This window comes from Danio rerio, chromosome 11 (assembly GCF_052040795.2).
Source record: "Danio rerio strain M-AB ecotype USA chromosome 11, GRCz13ab, whole genome shotgun sequence".
Taxonomy (NCBI): domain Eukaryota; kingdom Metazoa; phylum Chordata; class Actinopteri; order Cypriniformes; family Danionidae; genus Danio; species Danio rerio.
In genome coordinates this window covers 7215994-7233626 of record NC_141031.1, presented here as the reverse complement: position 1 = coordinate 7233626, position 17633 = coordinate 7215994, and the positions used below count along the sequence as shown (strand labels likewise).

The 17633-nt window shown below is 35.2% G+C and overlaps 2 protein-coding genes across 6 annotated transcripts in view; one reads left to right on the top strand and one right to left on the bottom strand.

Moving 5' to 3' along the window:
- Window positions 1–17633, bottom strand: part of ranbp3a (RAN binding protein 3a) — a 1280039-nt gene that overhangs the window by 62014 nt on the left and 1200392 nt on the right. The gene's annotated exons all lie outside the window — the stretch shown is intronic.
- The window catches only part of bmp7a (bone morphogenetic protein 7a), a 36949-nt gene that overhangs the window by 1739 nt on the left and 17577 nt on the right, over window positions 1–17633 (top strand). Inside the window, exons 2-3 of one of the 4 annotated variants that reach the window (XM_087271808.1) lie at window positions 2102–2185; window positions 4965–5311. In XM_087271808.1, coding sequence (XP_087127934.1) covers window positions 4981–5311 — 331 coding nt within the window. In that variant the 5' untranslated portion in view covers window positions 2102–2185; window positions 4965–4980. 4 annotated transcript variants of the gene reach the window in all.

Sequence of the window (17633 nt, the reverse complement as noted above, 5' to 3'; positions counted from 1 at the left end):
TCCAATACTGACATTTATTCATCCACCAAAATACAACATCTAATAGACATCATAGTGGTAACGTACACACATCGTCAAGCTGTAACCTCATTAGACGTTGATATTTGGTTGATTTTAGGTTGTGCTGGAAAGTGACTAAAATCGAATGTCGAGCCAACATCCTAAACCAACGTCATATTGACATATTGATATTTGGTTGGTGTTAGGTTGGATGTTGGGTTCTGACGGCAACCCGATTTTCAATTCCAAACAAATTGCAACACTGCGATACAACATCAACCTGACGTCATGTTGATGTCCTGTGCCTGCTGGGATGTTTACTGTTAAAAAATATTTTAAAAGTTTCTAAAATAAAATATATTATGTTCAGAGGGGAAAACGTTAGTTTTTTACCCAGACATTTTAAAAGAATATATTTCAGAGCAGTAATAAAAAATACTGTGAAACTGTGATATTTTTATTCAAGGTTATCAAACCGTCAGAATCTTAAACCGTCCCCTGCCTATAACAGACCAGCTTCATTAACTCTCCCTTACAAACTGAATGTTATTTACCATGTAGCAATAGGTTTTGTTGGTGTGCCATTTAATACTCGTCACCGTCAACTGTATTCTTTAACGAATTGGCGAATTGGCCTTCTCTTCAATCAGGTCGACAAATCGATTGGTTTCTGTTCATTTACAAAACTCTGATTGGGAAAACTCTATACTCTAACACTATATTTGCATTTTTATATTTAGTGTTCAGGCATGTGACGATAACCAGTTTCAAGTTTACCTCAGTTTGGAAAAGTCAATGTTTTAAAATTGCTAAAATGATCTGCTATACCGTTCCCAAGGTTTATGTAAGGTTTGTTTCTGTGTTGTAAAAAATCTGTGGTTTTAATGCTAATGCTAGACAGCAGAAATCATTGATTTATTTTAATTATTTAGCCTGACATGTTTACAGTTCCAAAATATTATAAATCTTTCCTAAAATAAAACATATAGTGTTGAAGTTTTTTTTTGTTTTGCTCAGACATTTAAAAAGAATTTATCTTAGTGCAGTAATCACAATACCGTGATATGTTTATCCAGGGTTATCATACCGGCCCATACCTAGTAGTTTTATTAACCTTTGTGTATCTAAAGTTTACACTACATTTGGTCACTGCTCCTTTCAGTTTTCTGCTGCTGTTTGTAATTGTCTTCAGCAGACATAAAAGCTCAACACTTCTATTCGACTATCATCATACTTCATATGCGTCGATCAATTCATTGGTTTTTGTTCATTTACAAAACTCTTTACCCTAACCTGCCTAGTTAACCTAATTAACCTAGTTAAGCCTTTAAATGTCACTTTAAGCTGTTTAGAAGTGTCTTGAAAAATATCCAGTCAAATATTATTTACTGTCATCATGGCAAAGATAAAATAAATCAGTTATTAGAGATTAGTTATTATGATTAGAAATAAGTTGAAAAAAATAATCTCTCCATTAAACAGAAATGGGGGGGAGGGGGGATAAATGGGGGCTAATAATTTAGGGGGGCTAATAATTCTGACTCTAACATTATATGTACAAATATAATATTTTTAAGCATCTTAAATGAGAGATTTGTGGGGATGTACTCATATATACACTGAGTTGAATGTCTGCCTTAAAATTAGGTGTGTCTTTTTGTTTAAATGGGACTCATGAGTATAGGCTGACCTTATTGGGCCACTCATCATAGGGGTGTAAGAATTGTTTGGACTACCCCCCTACACCCAACTATCAACCCCCACCCAATGGCAGACCAGATTTACAGGGGAAAAAGTTGTCTGGGAAAGACTAATCGCAGGCCAAAGAAAGTGGCTGGTGAGATCACTGGTGCCTTTCAGCATGGGCAGTATGTATGAGCTAACCAGGGTGTGGGACTAGTTTGACCTTTTGGCTCAGGCTGGCGTGTACACACACATATACACACGCACACTGGAAGCACAGGGTGGTGCTGGCTGCCAGACCTGTCTCCAGGCTGCACTCAAGCCTATGGCGTAGGGTTGAAGGGCCACTATCCACAGCAGGTGGCGAGCAACACGGCAGTTCAGCATGCTGAAGCTGTCATTCTATTGTGTTTTACAGACCTTAACAGGCTCCTGTCATGACTTGTCTGATGTTTGCTCTCTGATCGGACTGAGATTAAGGCAGATAACGGAGTGCAACATGGTAACGTCAAGGATGTGCTGCCTGTTGGGTATTTTCATTATTAATGGTATATTTCCCCCAAAAATTAAAATTACCCTATAGTTTTCTCTCCTTCATGTGGTTTTAAACCTTTTCGAGTTTCTTTTTTCCATTAATTACAAATGGGGATATTTTGAGAAATGCTGGTTAATGGTACCCATTGACTTCCATAGCAGGGAATTAGTACTAAGGAGGTCAATGGGTACCATCAAGCAGCATTTGTCATTATTGTAATCAACAGAAGAAATAAACTCAGCTTTTAAACAAGTGAAAGGTCGTGGCATCTGTGGCATCACATATGTCAATGGAAAAGGTCACGTACATTGTCAAAAAGAAACAAAATGTGCTTGAAGATATCTGGAGACCTTTTAATAACTTCCTGAAGTACAATGTAAATGTTGACAGTCTACTACAACAAGAACAAGCTTAGGAATATGGGAAGTATCATGGTCTAAACAGACTCAGGAAACACTCTCTGCCTGATTTAAACATGTACCCCTTTTTAATTTTTTTAATGTATTTATTATTATTATATTTATTCATTTGTTTATTTCTTTTTATTTTATTTATTTATTTTATTTTTTTTAAGAGAATGGGTTGTTGGGAGGGAGAATGGGGGGTAAAAAGTTTGCTGTGAATTCATGATTCTTGTTCTGTAATTGTGTAATTTGTTGTGATATGCAAATTGAAAAAGTAGTAAATATATTGTACAAAAAAAAAAAATGAGATAAACTGTGGCTTTAACCTCAATGGTATAAAGGGAAATTCGGTTTTGGCACTATACGTATTTGGTTTACTTAACTGTCAGCTAAATTTGCAAAATTTGATCATGATGATTTAACTAAAATAGGCCTAGTAGTCATCTCATCTCATGTCTTAGGGTGCACTCACACTATGCTATCCGAACCGTGCCCAGGTCCGTTTCCAGATCGTTTGAGAAGTGTGAGTGCTCTGAATCGGGCTCAGGCATGGTTCAGTTGGCCAGCCCTGGCTTGGGTTGGATGAGGTGTGCCAGAGCGCGGTTTAATTGGGGTTGAGTTCAAAGCGTGCCTGAGCCCGAAACTGAAGACGAAACGTGACTTTTAAGGGACTGTTTCATATGTGTTTATTAATCGTTCTTATTGTTCAATCAACACAAACTGTCGTAGATCATTAAAGACGCAAACCCCTCACTGCATGACAGCTGCACCTTTAGCAAACCTCCTAATTCCTGCAGCACGAGGACTTTATATTTGTGTATGAGATTCAAAAGTGGCTGATCTGTTTGGTGAAATATTTAACTGCGTGTCACTGCATATTAAACGACTAAACCGATATAACTAAAGAAATCTCTGCTATGCTGAGCGAGAGTTCTTAAACTGAACAGCGCATCATCGATGACATAAGAGTGCTCAGGCGCGAATGCAATGTGAGTGCGTGCCGTCAGGGGAGACAGAAGGGGGGACAATCGTGCTTCGGCCCGATTTAAAGCAATTGACCCTTGGCTAAGCCACACCCAAAAACCGCCACCCACCAATCGTGGCTTAGCAACTGTAGCTACGCGCAGGAGCTCTGTCAAGCTTTCGAGCGATTGCATATGGATTGTGCAAATCTGTTACCCGGTATCCTTAAAGTTTGGACAGGATGGTGGAATTTTTTTCCTTTTCAAAACCAAAAACCCAAGAGGAGAAATGCCAGCGTGGATCAAACTGTGTGAGGGGCGCTAAAGGAGCGGAGCTAAGTTGGTTTTGTTTTGATATTCCTGACACATTCAGTGATAGACCGACAGCAATAACTCCCAGACCACTTACCCTAAACAGATCTAAACTGTGTTTCCTACAAAAATACATAGCAGGTTCCTTTGTGTTCAGCAGAAGAAAGAAAAACATAAATGTTTTTAACCATCCCTGCTGAAAAATCCAGCTCAAACCAGCCTATGATGGTTGGCTGGTTTTAGCTGGTCAATCAGCCTAGTTTTAGAGGGGTTTTGGCCACTTCCAGGCAGGTTTTCAGCCATTTCCAGCCTGATTTTAGCTGGTCAGGCTGGGAGATGACCAGCTAAAACCAGCTTGACCAGCCTAGCCAGGCTGAGAGCCCAGCAAAAACCAGCTATGTCCAGCTTAAACCAGGATGGTCAAGCTGGTTTAAAATGGTTTTAACTGGTCACTTTCCAGCCTGACCAGCTAAGACCAGGCTGGAAATGGCTGGAAAGTGGGCAAACCCCCCCTAAAACTAGGCTGGTCGACCAGCTAAAACCAGCCAACCATCCTAGGCTGGTTTAAGCTGGATTTTTCAGCAGCGATTTGAGTTAATTGTGAGTAAATGTAACTTTTTGGCTGAACTATATCTTTACTGTATTTACAAATGAAAATAGGTATCAATCCTAAACGTATAATGTCAAATGATAAGGAATAAAACGTTCCAATTATCAAGCTACCTAACTAATTTCTGCAGTTGTGTATTAAGAGACAGCCCATGTGCGCGCGCGCTCCACCCACGAACTACAGCGGGCTATTTAAAGCGTTTAGACATCAGTAGAAGCCGAGACCGTCAGTTCAACCTCAGATCATGCTGGATGTTGCTCTGGATTGGATTAATCAACACGTGTATGGCATTTAATACAGACTCAACTTCATGTTATGCTCAAACGAAATAATAACAATACTTCACTAATCGATTGTGGACTTCTGCTTAACTCTTGTTATTTTTTTTAAGAATATATGACTCTAAAAATGTTTCCAGTGCATCTTATTTCCACTTTGATAGTGGCTTGTGGTTGCAGTGTGCTCGCAGACGCAATGCAAGCAAACTTCACCATGGATAATGACATTCAGTCTAGCTTCATCCAGCGGCGCCTGAAGAGCCAGGAGCGCAGAGAGATGCAGCGGGAAATCCTCTCTATCCTCGGGCTGCCGCAACGGCCACGTCCGCTCCTGCACGAGAGACACACCGCGGCTCCCATGTACATGCTGGATCTGTATAACGCCATCCTGGAGGACGGAGACAGGCGCGGTGGGCTTGTGTACTCTTATGAACCCGCGTACACGACCCCGGGACCCCCGCTGGTGACCCAGCAGGACAGTCGCTTTCTCAGTGATGCCGACATGGTGATGAGCTTTGCGAATACAGGTGAGCGTCTTATGAAATTCACCGCAAATCATAATTGTTGTAAGGATGAATCAACAGATTGTTTTTGCTCCATTTTTAATAGTTAATAATAATATATAGTGCTCAGATTTGAGCGCATTTAAACAGTTCTATTCATTAAAATAAGAGTGCTGACACCACATCTTTAGGCGAAGACAGATGAAGAGTTCAGATGCAAAAACTCTAAATGCCATCTTTAATATTTGTTTGAATCAACAAGCATCCTCCTTTTGATGTCAGTTATTTCACACCAACCCTTATGTACTATTTGGGATGTTTTCATCCACTCGGGTGATTTAGTTTCAGCTATAGCAGAAAGGGTAAATTTACTACCCTTTTGTTGTGTTCGGGATGAAAACATCCACTTAATTAAACTGTAGAAAAAATGCATCAGATAAATATTTTTTTCAATTTCTTTTTACATATGTTAATCAACCTCAGTCCTGATTAAAATTTATCAAAAGTTACAGGAAAATTACAGGATTTTAACTATTTAATTGCCAAATTCATAAATGATGTCACTGATTTGGTGAAAAAACACAGTCAAAATGACTTATTTTCAATATTAAAAATAATTGTGGACTGGATTTTTTTTACCGGTTTTCAAAGTCTTGGACATGTGAACGATTACAACATTGGCTTGGATGCATTTTTGTGCAGATTTTCTTTTTTTTTTCTCCCTAATTTGCTGTTGGTGGCCCTATTGACTTTCATTGACCACATGTTTTGATGACAAAAGCATGACACCATATAATCATGCAGTTTTTATTGTTGGTTTTCTCTGTTGGGAAGAGGTAACATTTGTCATTTTTACTGTTGATCATCATTTGGCATCAATAACCCTTTATATTGACCTGTGCAAAAAAAAAAAATGGTCCCACTATATTAAGTGGCCTGAACTAATATGTACTTACACAGAAATTAAGAGTTTGTTACAATGTACTTATTGTGTAAATACATGTATTTACTATGCTTGATTAAATACTTGTATGTAATTACATCTGTAATTAACTTTTGTAATTACATTTGTAAATACACTGTTGACCATCCCTTACACCAGGGGTTCCCAAACTTTTCAGCCCGCGACCCCTAAAATAACAATGCCAGTGGCTCGCGACCCCCAATAATCCTCTGAGGTGGTTATAAGTACAGAAACTTTGCATGCAATGGCGCACACACTCCAATAGACCAAAGTCTATTCTTCGTAGATGTTTTTTTATGTATGTTAGGGCTGTAAATGAGCCAGAAAACTTAACCTGGTCATCAATCTGTTGCATCTGAAGCTATTGCTGTGTATTTAATATAATGTAATTACCCCAGCGATCGCAATCCAATAGAACTAGTAACTATAAGCTAATATAGTAACTATATACAGTAGTATATAGTGACTATAAATGACTATTTTTTTCTTTTCAGTAGGTTATGGATAAAATATGGTAATTCTTATGGTTTAATAAAAATAGATAGATTTTTGGAAATCACCAGGCGACCCCCCCCCCTTCATTGTCCCACGACCCCTCGGGGGGTCCCGACCCCCACTTTGAGAACCACTGCCTTACACCTTAACCCACCCTTAAACCTACCCATGCCACCAAACCTGTCCATAACCCAACCTCTATCCCAACTCAAATGCACCACAAGCGTTTTCAAATACATTATAAACACAGTAAGTACATTGTATTTATTTTCTGATGTAAGTACATAGTAGTTAAGGACACTTAATATAAAGTGGGAGCAAAAAAATAAATAAACTTAGTTTCTGGATTTTATATGGAGTAAAAAAGCAAATTACTGTGTGTGTGTGTGTGTGTCTGTGTGTTTGTCTGTGAGAGTTTGACCTTTAAGCACTTAGGCTTATGTGTCTGAGAAAATCTATATATGTATCTCAGCTCTCAAAACTACATGGAGTAAACAAAAACAAAGACTGTGTAATTATGCACCATCAAATGTGGTTATAATGGAAGTCAATTGAGGCAAAAACAGCCACCAGCAGTAAATTAGGGAGAAAAAAATAAAATCAAACAATGCATCAAAGCCAATGTTGTTACTTACTTGTCCAAGAATGTGATAAAAGGTAAAAAATCCTGTTCACAATTACTTTATAACAAACACTATTATTTTATTATAACTTTAAAAATATGTCATTTTGTGTGTTTTTTTCACCAAATCAGTGACATCGTTTGTGAACTTGGCAACTAAAGAGGTAAAATCCTGTAATTTTCTAAAAAGTTTTGTAGTTTTGATCAGGACTGAGGTTGATTAACAGATCTTAAATGATGCACTTTTTACAGCAGTTTAATTTAGTGTTACTACAAAAGGGGGTAGAAAATTTGAACAGTTCACAAGAATTGAAGACAATGAAAATAACCTCTTCATTGCCATATAAATGAAATTACTCAACCTATTCACAAGAGCCTGAGAAAAATGTTCATTTAAGACAAAAATTTTAGATAAAATTTAGAGGATTTTATTATTTTTTTGCATCTGAACTCTTCAGATAATACATTTAAATTCAGATGAGGTCTTTAAAAAAACAAGCTACAGTTAAATAAATTGAACTTACATGTATTTTTTGCATTTCTCTTGATTTTTCCTCTTTATTAAAATTGTACTTAATATATTATTTTTGGCGGGTGTACAAATGTTTGTATTGTGATCGGAGTTCCAGTTTTGCCTTTGGTACTGACTAATCCAACACTGTAAAACCTAACACTGAAAATCACTAAATGAAATAAGTTATAATTTAAAAAAAAGTTACTTTACATAATGAAAAAGAGTCATGGTAACTCCTAGACTGATTATATTAAGCAGAACTCAAACCTAATGAGTTATAAATTAATTAATTATATATTTTTTGTGTTAACTCTAATGTTAGAAGTAATACCAAACCATTTGAGTAGCTATATAGTTGTTTGGACTTCTAACTGAACTCATACTGATTTGATAACTGAACTTAAGATGTTTAAATCACTACTACTCTAAATATTTAATGATATCAACACAAATAATATAAGTGAATATGTTTCAAGATATATGTAGTTTACACTACTCAAACCATTTTGTGTCAGAATCTAAATGCTTTGCCGTAATCGGTTTCCTCAAACAATTTGAGTTAACTTATCGGGTTTTACAATTAATGTATATAGTTATATTCTTGTAAACTGATTTAAAAGAGAGATCTGTAAGGGGTGTACTATTATAATTATTAAAAAATATATAAATATATTGCTATTTTTTGTATAATATTTATATGTTTCCAAAAAAAAAAATGTAAAAAAAAAAAAAGTTCCACACAATCGATTTGTGTTGAGATAACACGAAGGAATTAAGTTAACTTGATACTTTGCATTTTAAAAGACTCATTTACGAATGTAAGTGGACTGAACAAGAAACAATTAAGTTGAAGAAAAAAAAACTCAAAAATTGTGTTGTTTCAGCTCATTTTAAATAAGTATGAACAAACATATATTTTAATGAAAAAGCGTTATGGTAAGTCATAAACTGATTATATTAAGCAGAACTCAAACCTAACAGGTTTATGAATAAATTAATTTTATTTTTGTTAACCCCATTGCTATAAGCAATACCAAACCATTAGCTATATAGTTGTTTGGACTTTTTGTTCTATTAACTGAACTCGTACCGATTTGATAACTGAACCTAAAATGTTTAAATCCCTACTATAAATATTTGAATATTTGATATTGACACAAATAATACGGCCATCAATGGCCATCCCATTGATTATTAATAGCAATCTGCACATATATTCATATATTGTAAATCTGCTCATAGCTTATACAACCTGTATATAATTTTGATAGTACATCCATCTGTAAATATCACCATAGTTTTCTATAACTGCACTTTATAACTAATTCCTGTATCCTGAACTTGCCGCTATTGCACTGCTGGTTAAACCTAAACTGCATTTCATTGCATTGTACTTGTACATGTGTAATGACAATAAAGTTGAATCTAATCTAATCTAAAAAAAAAAATAAATAAATAATATAAGTGTATATGACTCAATATATATGTAGTTTACTGTATTCAAACCATTTTGTGTCAACTCAAATGGTTTGCCGCAATCGTTTTCCTTAACTTATTAGGTTTTACAGTAAATGTATAAAAACACTTGTATAGTAATTCAAAATAAAGCTCTGTTGGGGTGTACTGTTATAAGAACTAAAACATAAATAAATAAATATATATATATATATATATATATATATATATATATATATATATATATATATATATATATATATATATATATAAAATAAACATTTATATTGCTGTTTTCATTCATTTAAAAAAAAAAAAATTTAAGAAAACAAATATGTGTTCCACACAATCGATTTGTGTTGAGACAACATGAAGAAATTAAGCTAACTTGATACTTTGCATTTTAATAGACTCATTTGCAAATGTAAGTGGACTGAACAAGAAACAATTAAGTTAAAGAAAAAAACCCTCAAAAATGTTGTTGTTTCAGCTCATTTTAAATAAGTATGAACAAACAGCAAACATAACTTTTAATGAAAAAGAGTTATAGCAACTCAAACTGACTTTGTTAAGCAGAACTCAAACCTAATGAGTTATAAATTGATTAATTATATTTTTGTGTTAACTCTAATGCTAGAAGTAATACCAAACCATTTGAGTAGCTACATAGTTGTTTGGGCTTTGCTTTGTTCTAACTGAATTCTGTACTGATTTACTTAACTGAACTTAAGTTGTTTAAGTTACTACTACTCCAAATATTTGATGATATTAAGACAAATAATATACGTGTACATGACTCTATATATATATATATATATATATATATATATATATATATATATATATATATATATATATATATATATATATATATATATATATATATACACACACACACACACACACACACACACACACATACACGTTTACAGTACTCAAACCATTTTGTGTCAACTTAAATGGTTTGGCGCAAATGTTTTCCTTAATTAGCTTGAAATATCTTTACTTATCGAGTTTTACAATTAATTATTATACATATAATCTTGTATAGTAATTTAAAATAAATCTGTAAGGGGAGTTCTGTTATAAGTGCTCAATAAATAAATATAATGTAATATATAAACATATTGCTATTTTTCTTCAATATATGTGTTTTCTAAAAAAATCCTAAGTTCCACACAATCAATTTGTGTTGGGACAACATAAAGAAATTAAGTTAACTTAACAGTTTGCATTTTAATAGACTCATTTGCAAATGTAAGAGGACTGAACAAGAAACAATTGTCGCCAAAAAAGCACAAAAATCGTGTTGTTTCAGCTCATTTTACCTGACCTCATTTTATTTTGAACAAACAACAAACATGTATTTTTTAAGAGTTTAGTAAGCCTTTGAACTTTTTTTAGAAGCGTTTAACCAAAATATAGAAGCATTTTAAGTTTATTTTGTTTTAATTTAAATTAGCTATTCTAGCAAGATTTAGCTGGGAAAATAAAGGGGGCTTGAGAAAAATGTTTTTAATTATCTAATTGGGTTAACTCCATTGGCAGCGACCGTATTTGCACAGAATCCCCGCAAAGGTCTGAGACACAGGGTTTTAATGGGTTTTGTTTTGCATGACTAGGATTTAGGGAAGGATTTTTGAAGAGTGCTGAGGGCAGGATAGACATGGAGGGACATATTCATCACTCAAACACTCTTACTTTCAAGAGTGGGCCTTTTAGCATGCGTGAAGTGTTTATGTGTTTGGATTGAAAAGGACTTTGCTTGTATGCTGAGGTGTGTATGTAATTCCATTTGTGTTTAGCTAATGATAGAAACATTTTGAAAGTGTGTGTGTGTTTATTGAGCACAGAAGGATTTATGATCCAGTCAGTATACCTTTCTTGAAGTCTTGTCTCTTGGACAAAGGAAAACGTTATTTCAATACACTGGAAATCTCCACACAGCATAAGAGCTTCAGTGCAAATGTCAATGTTTATACTGTAAAAAATGCTGGGTTCCACATAATCGATTTGCGATGGGCCAATATGAGGAGTTAAGTTAACTTATTAGTTTACAAATTTAAATGGATTAAAACTTAAGGGATTAAGTTGTCATCATGAAGTTGTCATTTTAAATAAGTAGTTTGAATACGCAGTAAAAATAGCATGGGAGTGGAAAATAATGCCGGCTGACCTCTTGGGAATTTTGTTCAATGTGTTATATTGCGCATTTTATGAGAGGGCAGGCTTATGATGTGTTTGAGTCATTCAGACTTGGTGACTGGTGTGCCTATTTGAGTGTTTTCTCACTACTACTCAACAACCACATTAGAACCTCAACAATTACCTACTTTAGATACAGCCCTGTAAACACCCTGCAAACACTGAAGTAACAGACTTGCAAACATCCAAGGAAGACTTGAAGTGTTTCTTTAAACCACTGTTAAGTTCCAAGTATATGTAACTTCCAACTCTGCAACCAGCATTTCTTCAAATTTTTTTAAATAACTATGTTTATTTAACCATTTAACTGTTTATGAGAGAAAAAAACCCTCTGCATTTCTCGGTAACTTAGATGGTAGGTAGCGTCAGAAAGCCGTTTGTGTTATTCCTGTCACAAAATGCGGCGAAAATTCTTCAAGACGGTAAGTTTGATTGTGGTGCTTACATGTTTACACTCGGAGAGCAGCATTTATAGCAGATTTTGTATCATCAGAGTACTGCTGATGATACAAACTAACTTTTTCTCTGAATAAACAAACAAAGACCACTAGTCGCTCACTTACCAAATCTGTAGAGACAGGACAATCAACACCAACTGGAGCCACGTCTTTGTTAAAAGGAGACGAGTGGCAAATCCGGATTTCACCATTTCCAGATGAGAAAAGCTCTCGGGTAAACAACGTTTCTTAGACACGTATTTCTGTCGCACGTCGCATGCACTGTAGTCCACACGTGAGTCTAGCTGCGCTCTCATAGAAGGAAAATGAAATCAAAAACTTCACTGATGACGACCAGTACATCCAGGCTGATCTCACGAGAAAACGTAAGTATTTACGTTTTGCCAGTTTAGTGGCTAATTCATACGAATTCGTACGAGTTCAGTCGTACGATATGGTACGATTTTAAAAAGGTGGTGTGGCACCTGACCCCACCCCTAACCCCAACCGTCATTGGGGGATAAGCAAATCGTACTAAATTGTACAAAATAGATTGTACGAATTCATACGCCACTAAATGAAAAAGTTACGAATTGCCGTGAGATTGTGTTGGAACATCCAAACATTTCTTGTTCTCCCGCTTGGCAACACAACGTGGCGTCTCTGTCTGCCGTCTGAACATTGTACAGGTACAAACAGTCTTCGAAGCTATCATGCATATTAATGAGGTTGCACCGCTCACACAATAGAGCGCGCTGATTGGTTTGAACCAAGTCGTTCTCTTAATGATTGCAGCACACTCAGAGACGTAATAAGGCACTCCCAGGTACAGACGTCCAGTCTACATGCTGGAATACACACTAAGATCTCATGGCCGTGACGCAGCTTCAAAAATTAGTTTCAAACCGAAAGTACAAATTTGCTTGAAATAACGCAAAAGCAACCAATTTTCACTTTTTAGTGAAATATATGTGTCCTAAAAGTGTTTTTAGCAGTGTGGGACACATATACGACTGTCAACAGCTCAAAACATGTGTTTTGGTATTTCGTGACCCTTTAAGGCCTGTGACTGTGTGAACATTTGAACATATTAGAGTTTAAAACTTCCGACCACAAGAAATTTGAGTGTTTGCAACCTTAACAAATATTACATTATATACAATAACGACTATGCAGTGTTGATGGTTCAATATCTGTACCTGAATACTGTTAGACTCCCCAGAACACTGTATTTTATTTATCCATGCTTGTAACTTATTTGTTATATATTATTCAAGATCCAATCCTCTACAAAGTCAACCCCGATCAATCTAAAATGAAGATTTCTTTCCAAATAAAGCTGCACTAGCATCCCAATAAATATCAAAGAAATACAAAATATCGCAATGTCAGTTTTTTTAATATCATGAAGCACTATTTTGGATTAAAAGAGCCTATATAATATTTCTTAAACTCGATTCCTGGAGGGCCGCAGCTCTTCACAGTTTTGCTCCAACTCTAATCAAACACATCTGATCCAACTAATCAAGGTGTTTAAGACGTCTAGAGACTATTAGGACAGTGTGATTTGGAGGTGGTTTGAGCTAAACTATGCAGAGCTGCGGCCCTCCAGGAACTGAGTTTGAGAGCACTGCTATATAACCTTGATTTGTTTCTCCTTCAAATGAAAATACATTTTAAACGATGTATTTTTGTTTAAAAATATCATGATCCTTCACAAACTTTCCTTTCATAGTTTTAATTGGAAAACAGATTGTGGTTTTCCAGCAACCTGGCTCTTAAAGAAGCTTATGGTAAAAAAAAAGACAGATTTTCCCTCATCATGTGTTTCACATAATAGTTGACACAGGCTCTGATTATTTTTCATCATCTCCTACTAATGGAAAGTGAAAAAAAAAAAAACATCTTAATCACAATCATTTGCTAAAGCTTTCCACTCAGTTGTTCTTGCTAAAATAAACATCATCAATTTAAACCAAGACATCTGCATTAAATTGGTTGACATGAGTCGACCAGTATAGGTGAATTTTAGGATGAACTAAAACTGGCCATAGTGAATGAGTGTGAAAGTGTTTCCCAGTACTGGGTTGCGGCTGGAAGGGCATCCAGTGTTTAAAACATATGTTGGATAAGTTCTGCTGTGGTGATCCCTGATAAGGGACTATGCAAAAGGAAAATGAATAAATGAGAAGACGACCATTTAAGTTACATTTAGGTTAAAAGGTTAGTCAAGATGATGCCGAATTAAAATGAACAGCGGTAGCTTGTATGAACTGTTAAGCCAGATTTCCTTCAACTCTAAATTCAATATACATCAAGCAGTGTGCGAGCTCACCTCTTTGTTCATAAGCTGATTTTGTAAAAGACAAGCAAGAACTCGGATTCTTGCCTTTATACCAAAAGCTGATTAGACCCCTAATTATTTTCAGTCCCCTCAGAAAACACTGCTTTTATTATTTGAATTCAGTGGAATAGTGTTTTGGTTGACTTCTAATTTTTTTGTAAATATAATAAAATGTTTTTCCTGATTTTTAGTCATCATTTACGGGCTTTCAATGCAAGTATTTATGTAAGTGACTGATTGACTATGCTATTAATCTGATTAAAACTATTGATTGATTGGTTGGTTGGCTTTTTTACCACATCCCACAATAAAAAAAGATTTGAACAATGAAATCAGATCTTACCTCAGACTTTTGCCTCTATACCAAAAGCTGATTAGACCCCCAATTATATTCAGTCCTCTCAGAAAACACTGTTTTTATAATCTGAATTCAGTGAAATAGTGTTTTAGTTGACTTCTAATTTTTTTGTAAATATAATAAAATGTTTTTCCTGATTTTTAGTCATCATTTAAGGGCTTTCAATGCAAGTATTTATGTAAGTGACTGATTGACTATGCTATTAATCTGATTTAAACCATTGATTGATTGGTTGGTTGGCTTTTATGAACACATCCCACAATAGAAAAAGATTTGAACAATGAAATCAGATCTTACCTCAGATTGCCTTTATACCAAAAGCTGATTAGACCCCCAATTATATTCAGTCCTCTCAGAAAACACTGCTTTTATTATCTGAATTCAGTGGAATAGTGTTTTAGTTGACTTTTAATTCTTTTTTTGTAAATATAATAAAATGTTTTTCCTGATATTCAGTCATCATTTAAGGGCTTTCAATGCAAGTATTTATGTAAGTGACTGATTGACTATGCTATTAATCTGATTAAAACCATTGATTGATTGATTAATTGATTGGTTGGTTGACCACATCCCACAATAGAAAAAGATTTGAACAATGAAATCAGATCTTACCTCAGACTCTTACCTCTATTCCAAAAGCTGATTAGACCCCCAATTATTTTCAGTCCTCTCAGAAAACACATCTATCATTGTCTGAATTCAGTGGAATACTGTTCTAGTTGACTTCAAATGCTTTTTTTTTAGATAAATAAATGTTTTCCTGATTTCCAGTCATCATTTAAGGGCTTTCAAATCAAGTATTTAAGTGATTGATTGACTATGATGTAATTAATATTGATTGAAACCATTGATTGATTGGTTGGGTGGTTGGTTGAGCACATCCCACAATAGACCATTTTGAGGGATGTAAACAAAAACAAAGGTCCTAACATATTTCCTGTTTTACATTGTTAATTTCTATAGCTTCCGAGAACCCAAAAAGAGCCACTTATTCATAAGTATTGTCATGAAGCTGTTCTGACATTAAGTTATGATTGAATTCAGGGCTCGCAAAATTTGGTACACTGAAAAAAGTGTTGCATGCAGAACTGTGGCAAACAATTTGTTTGTGTTGAATTTAAACAAACAAATTAAGTTTAGTAATGTTCAACTTAATTTGTTTGTTTAAATTCAGCCCAAATAAATGGTTTACAACCTCTTAACGTAAAGAAATTGAGTAAATCCAAGGAATCATCTTCGAATAATTTTTTTCAGTGTAGCCCTCGGGCAGGCATTTTGTAGTTTTTGGTGGCTAGAATATAAATTTAAGTAGCCCAGATAGAAAATACATAATTTATGAAATGAAAACAAAAACATACATTTACAGAAAAAAAAAATATGTAGTGGCATTTGTTATAGGCTATACATTTATTTTTTTAAATGACCAAATATTATTTAACATTTTTATTTAATAGTATTTTTATGTGAACATCATTTCAGGTTATTTTTTGGTAACTATAAAAACTTTCCAGCATGTTACAGGGTAGTTATCTTTAAAATAATAACAATAATAGGCTATACCAATATTCGGAATGTAAACCCATGGTGACACGTCAAACAGACACGGGTGCTCCTGCCAAATTTCCACTAGTTTTTCCTCCATTTCTTTGGTCCAAATAGACAGAAAAGAAGCTCTTTTACTGGGAAAAACGCAATCTTGATAATTATATTCCACATTGAACGATGACGATATATATTTCAATACAAGTTGTTAATGCTTCCAGATTTAAAAGAGTACCCCAACAATGACTGAAGCCACAAAAATTAGAGGGTCCATTAAATGGCCGAAATTTCTGTGAATCTCTGATATCAACACAAAGTCCAGAGCTTATCATTGTTATTGACGTAAATTCAATTGCGATTCGATATAATATCGTTTTTCGGCCCAGCCTTATTTCTCCCCCAACCTCCTGTTGGCCTGCAGATATCCATAATACTGGATGTTGCACTCTCATTGGCTGTAGGTAATCACAGATGCTATTTTCAATCAGAACGCAATTCACATGGCATGATTTTGAATCACTGACAGCTCCAGATATTTAGCATGCCAAATATCTCCATGGCGTTGAAGACTCATCGGCGATTCACTCAGATTGCGTCTTTGATAGTTTACACTGTGTGATTGTTATTTACGTGAATGAGTACCAATTTGCCTGTGATTCCAGTCATTTGTCAGCAATTTCAGAGTCAAGATCATGGTTTTAAAATCTGAGTTCATAGCTTTGAGGCGGGTGGAAAGTTGTTGACAGCGACAGCAACGATGACAGATTGGTTAGCGTTGTATAAAAAAAGATGCACAGAACCTCCAGGAAACTTTCTGCTTGTGTCACTTTCAGGCTGGAAATACTGAGGATGAACTCGGCTGGGTCAGGGCTGAGTGGAAACAACCCAGGGTTTAGATCGGTGTCAGCCAAGAGTTAATTTCTATTATAATTATTCATTCATTCATTTTCTTGTCGGCCTAGTCCCTTTTATTAATCCGGGGGTCAACACAGCGGAATGAACCGCTAACCCAGGGGTCTCAAACTCAATTTACCTGGGGGCCGCAGGAGGCAAAGTCTGGGTGAGGCTGGGCCACATAAGGGATTTCACAAAAAAAAAGTCCTCAAATGTCATTATTAACAGTTTTAATTATTTCTTCTGAACATGAAGTGTCCTGAACATTAATAGAACATTGAGTGAAGATTATGAACAGTTCTTCTGAACATGGCATCTTTTGCCTACTTCTTGCTGCCAGAGACTTGACAGCGCTTCTTCTCACAAATCTGAACCACATTTGGCTTTAGAGCGGAAGCAGTTGAGACCCTCAGTATGGCTTGAAGATGATCATTATTAAGTCTAGACCTGTACTTTGACTTATTGAAGTTCAAGGTGGAGAATAACTTCTCACACAAATATGTGCTCCCAAAAAGG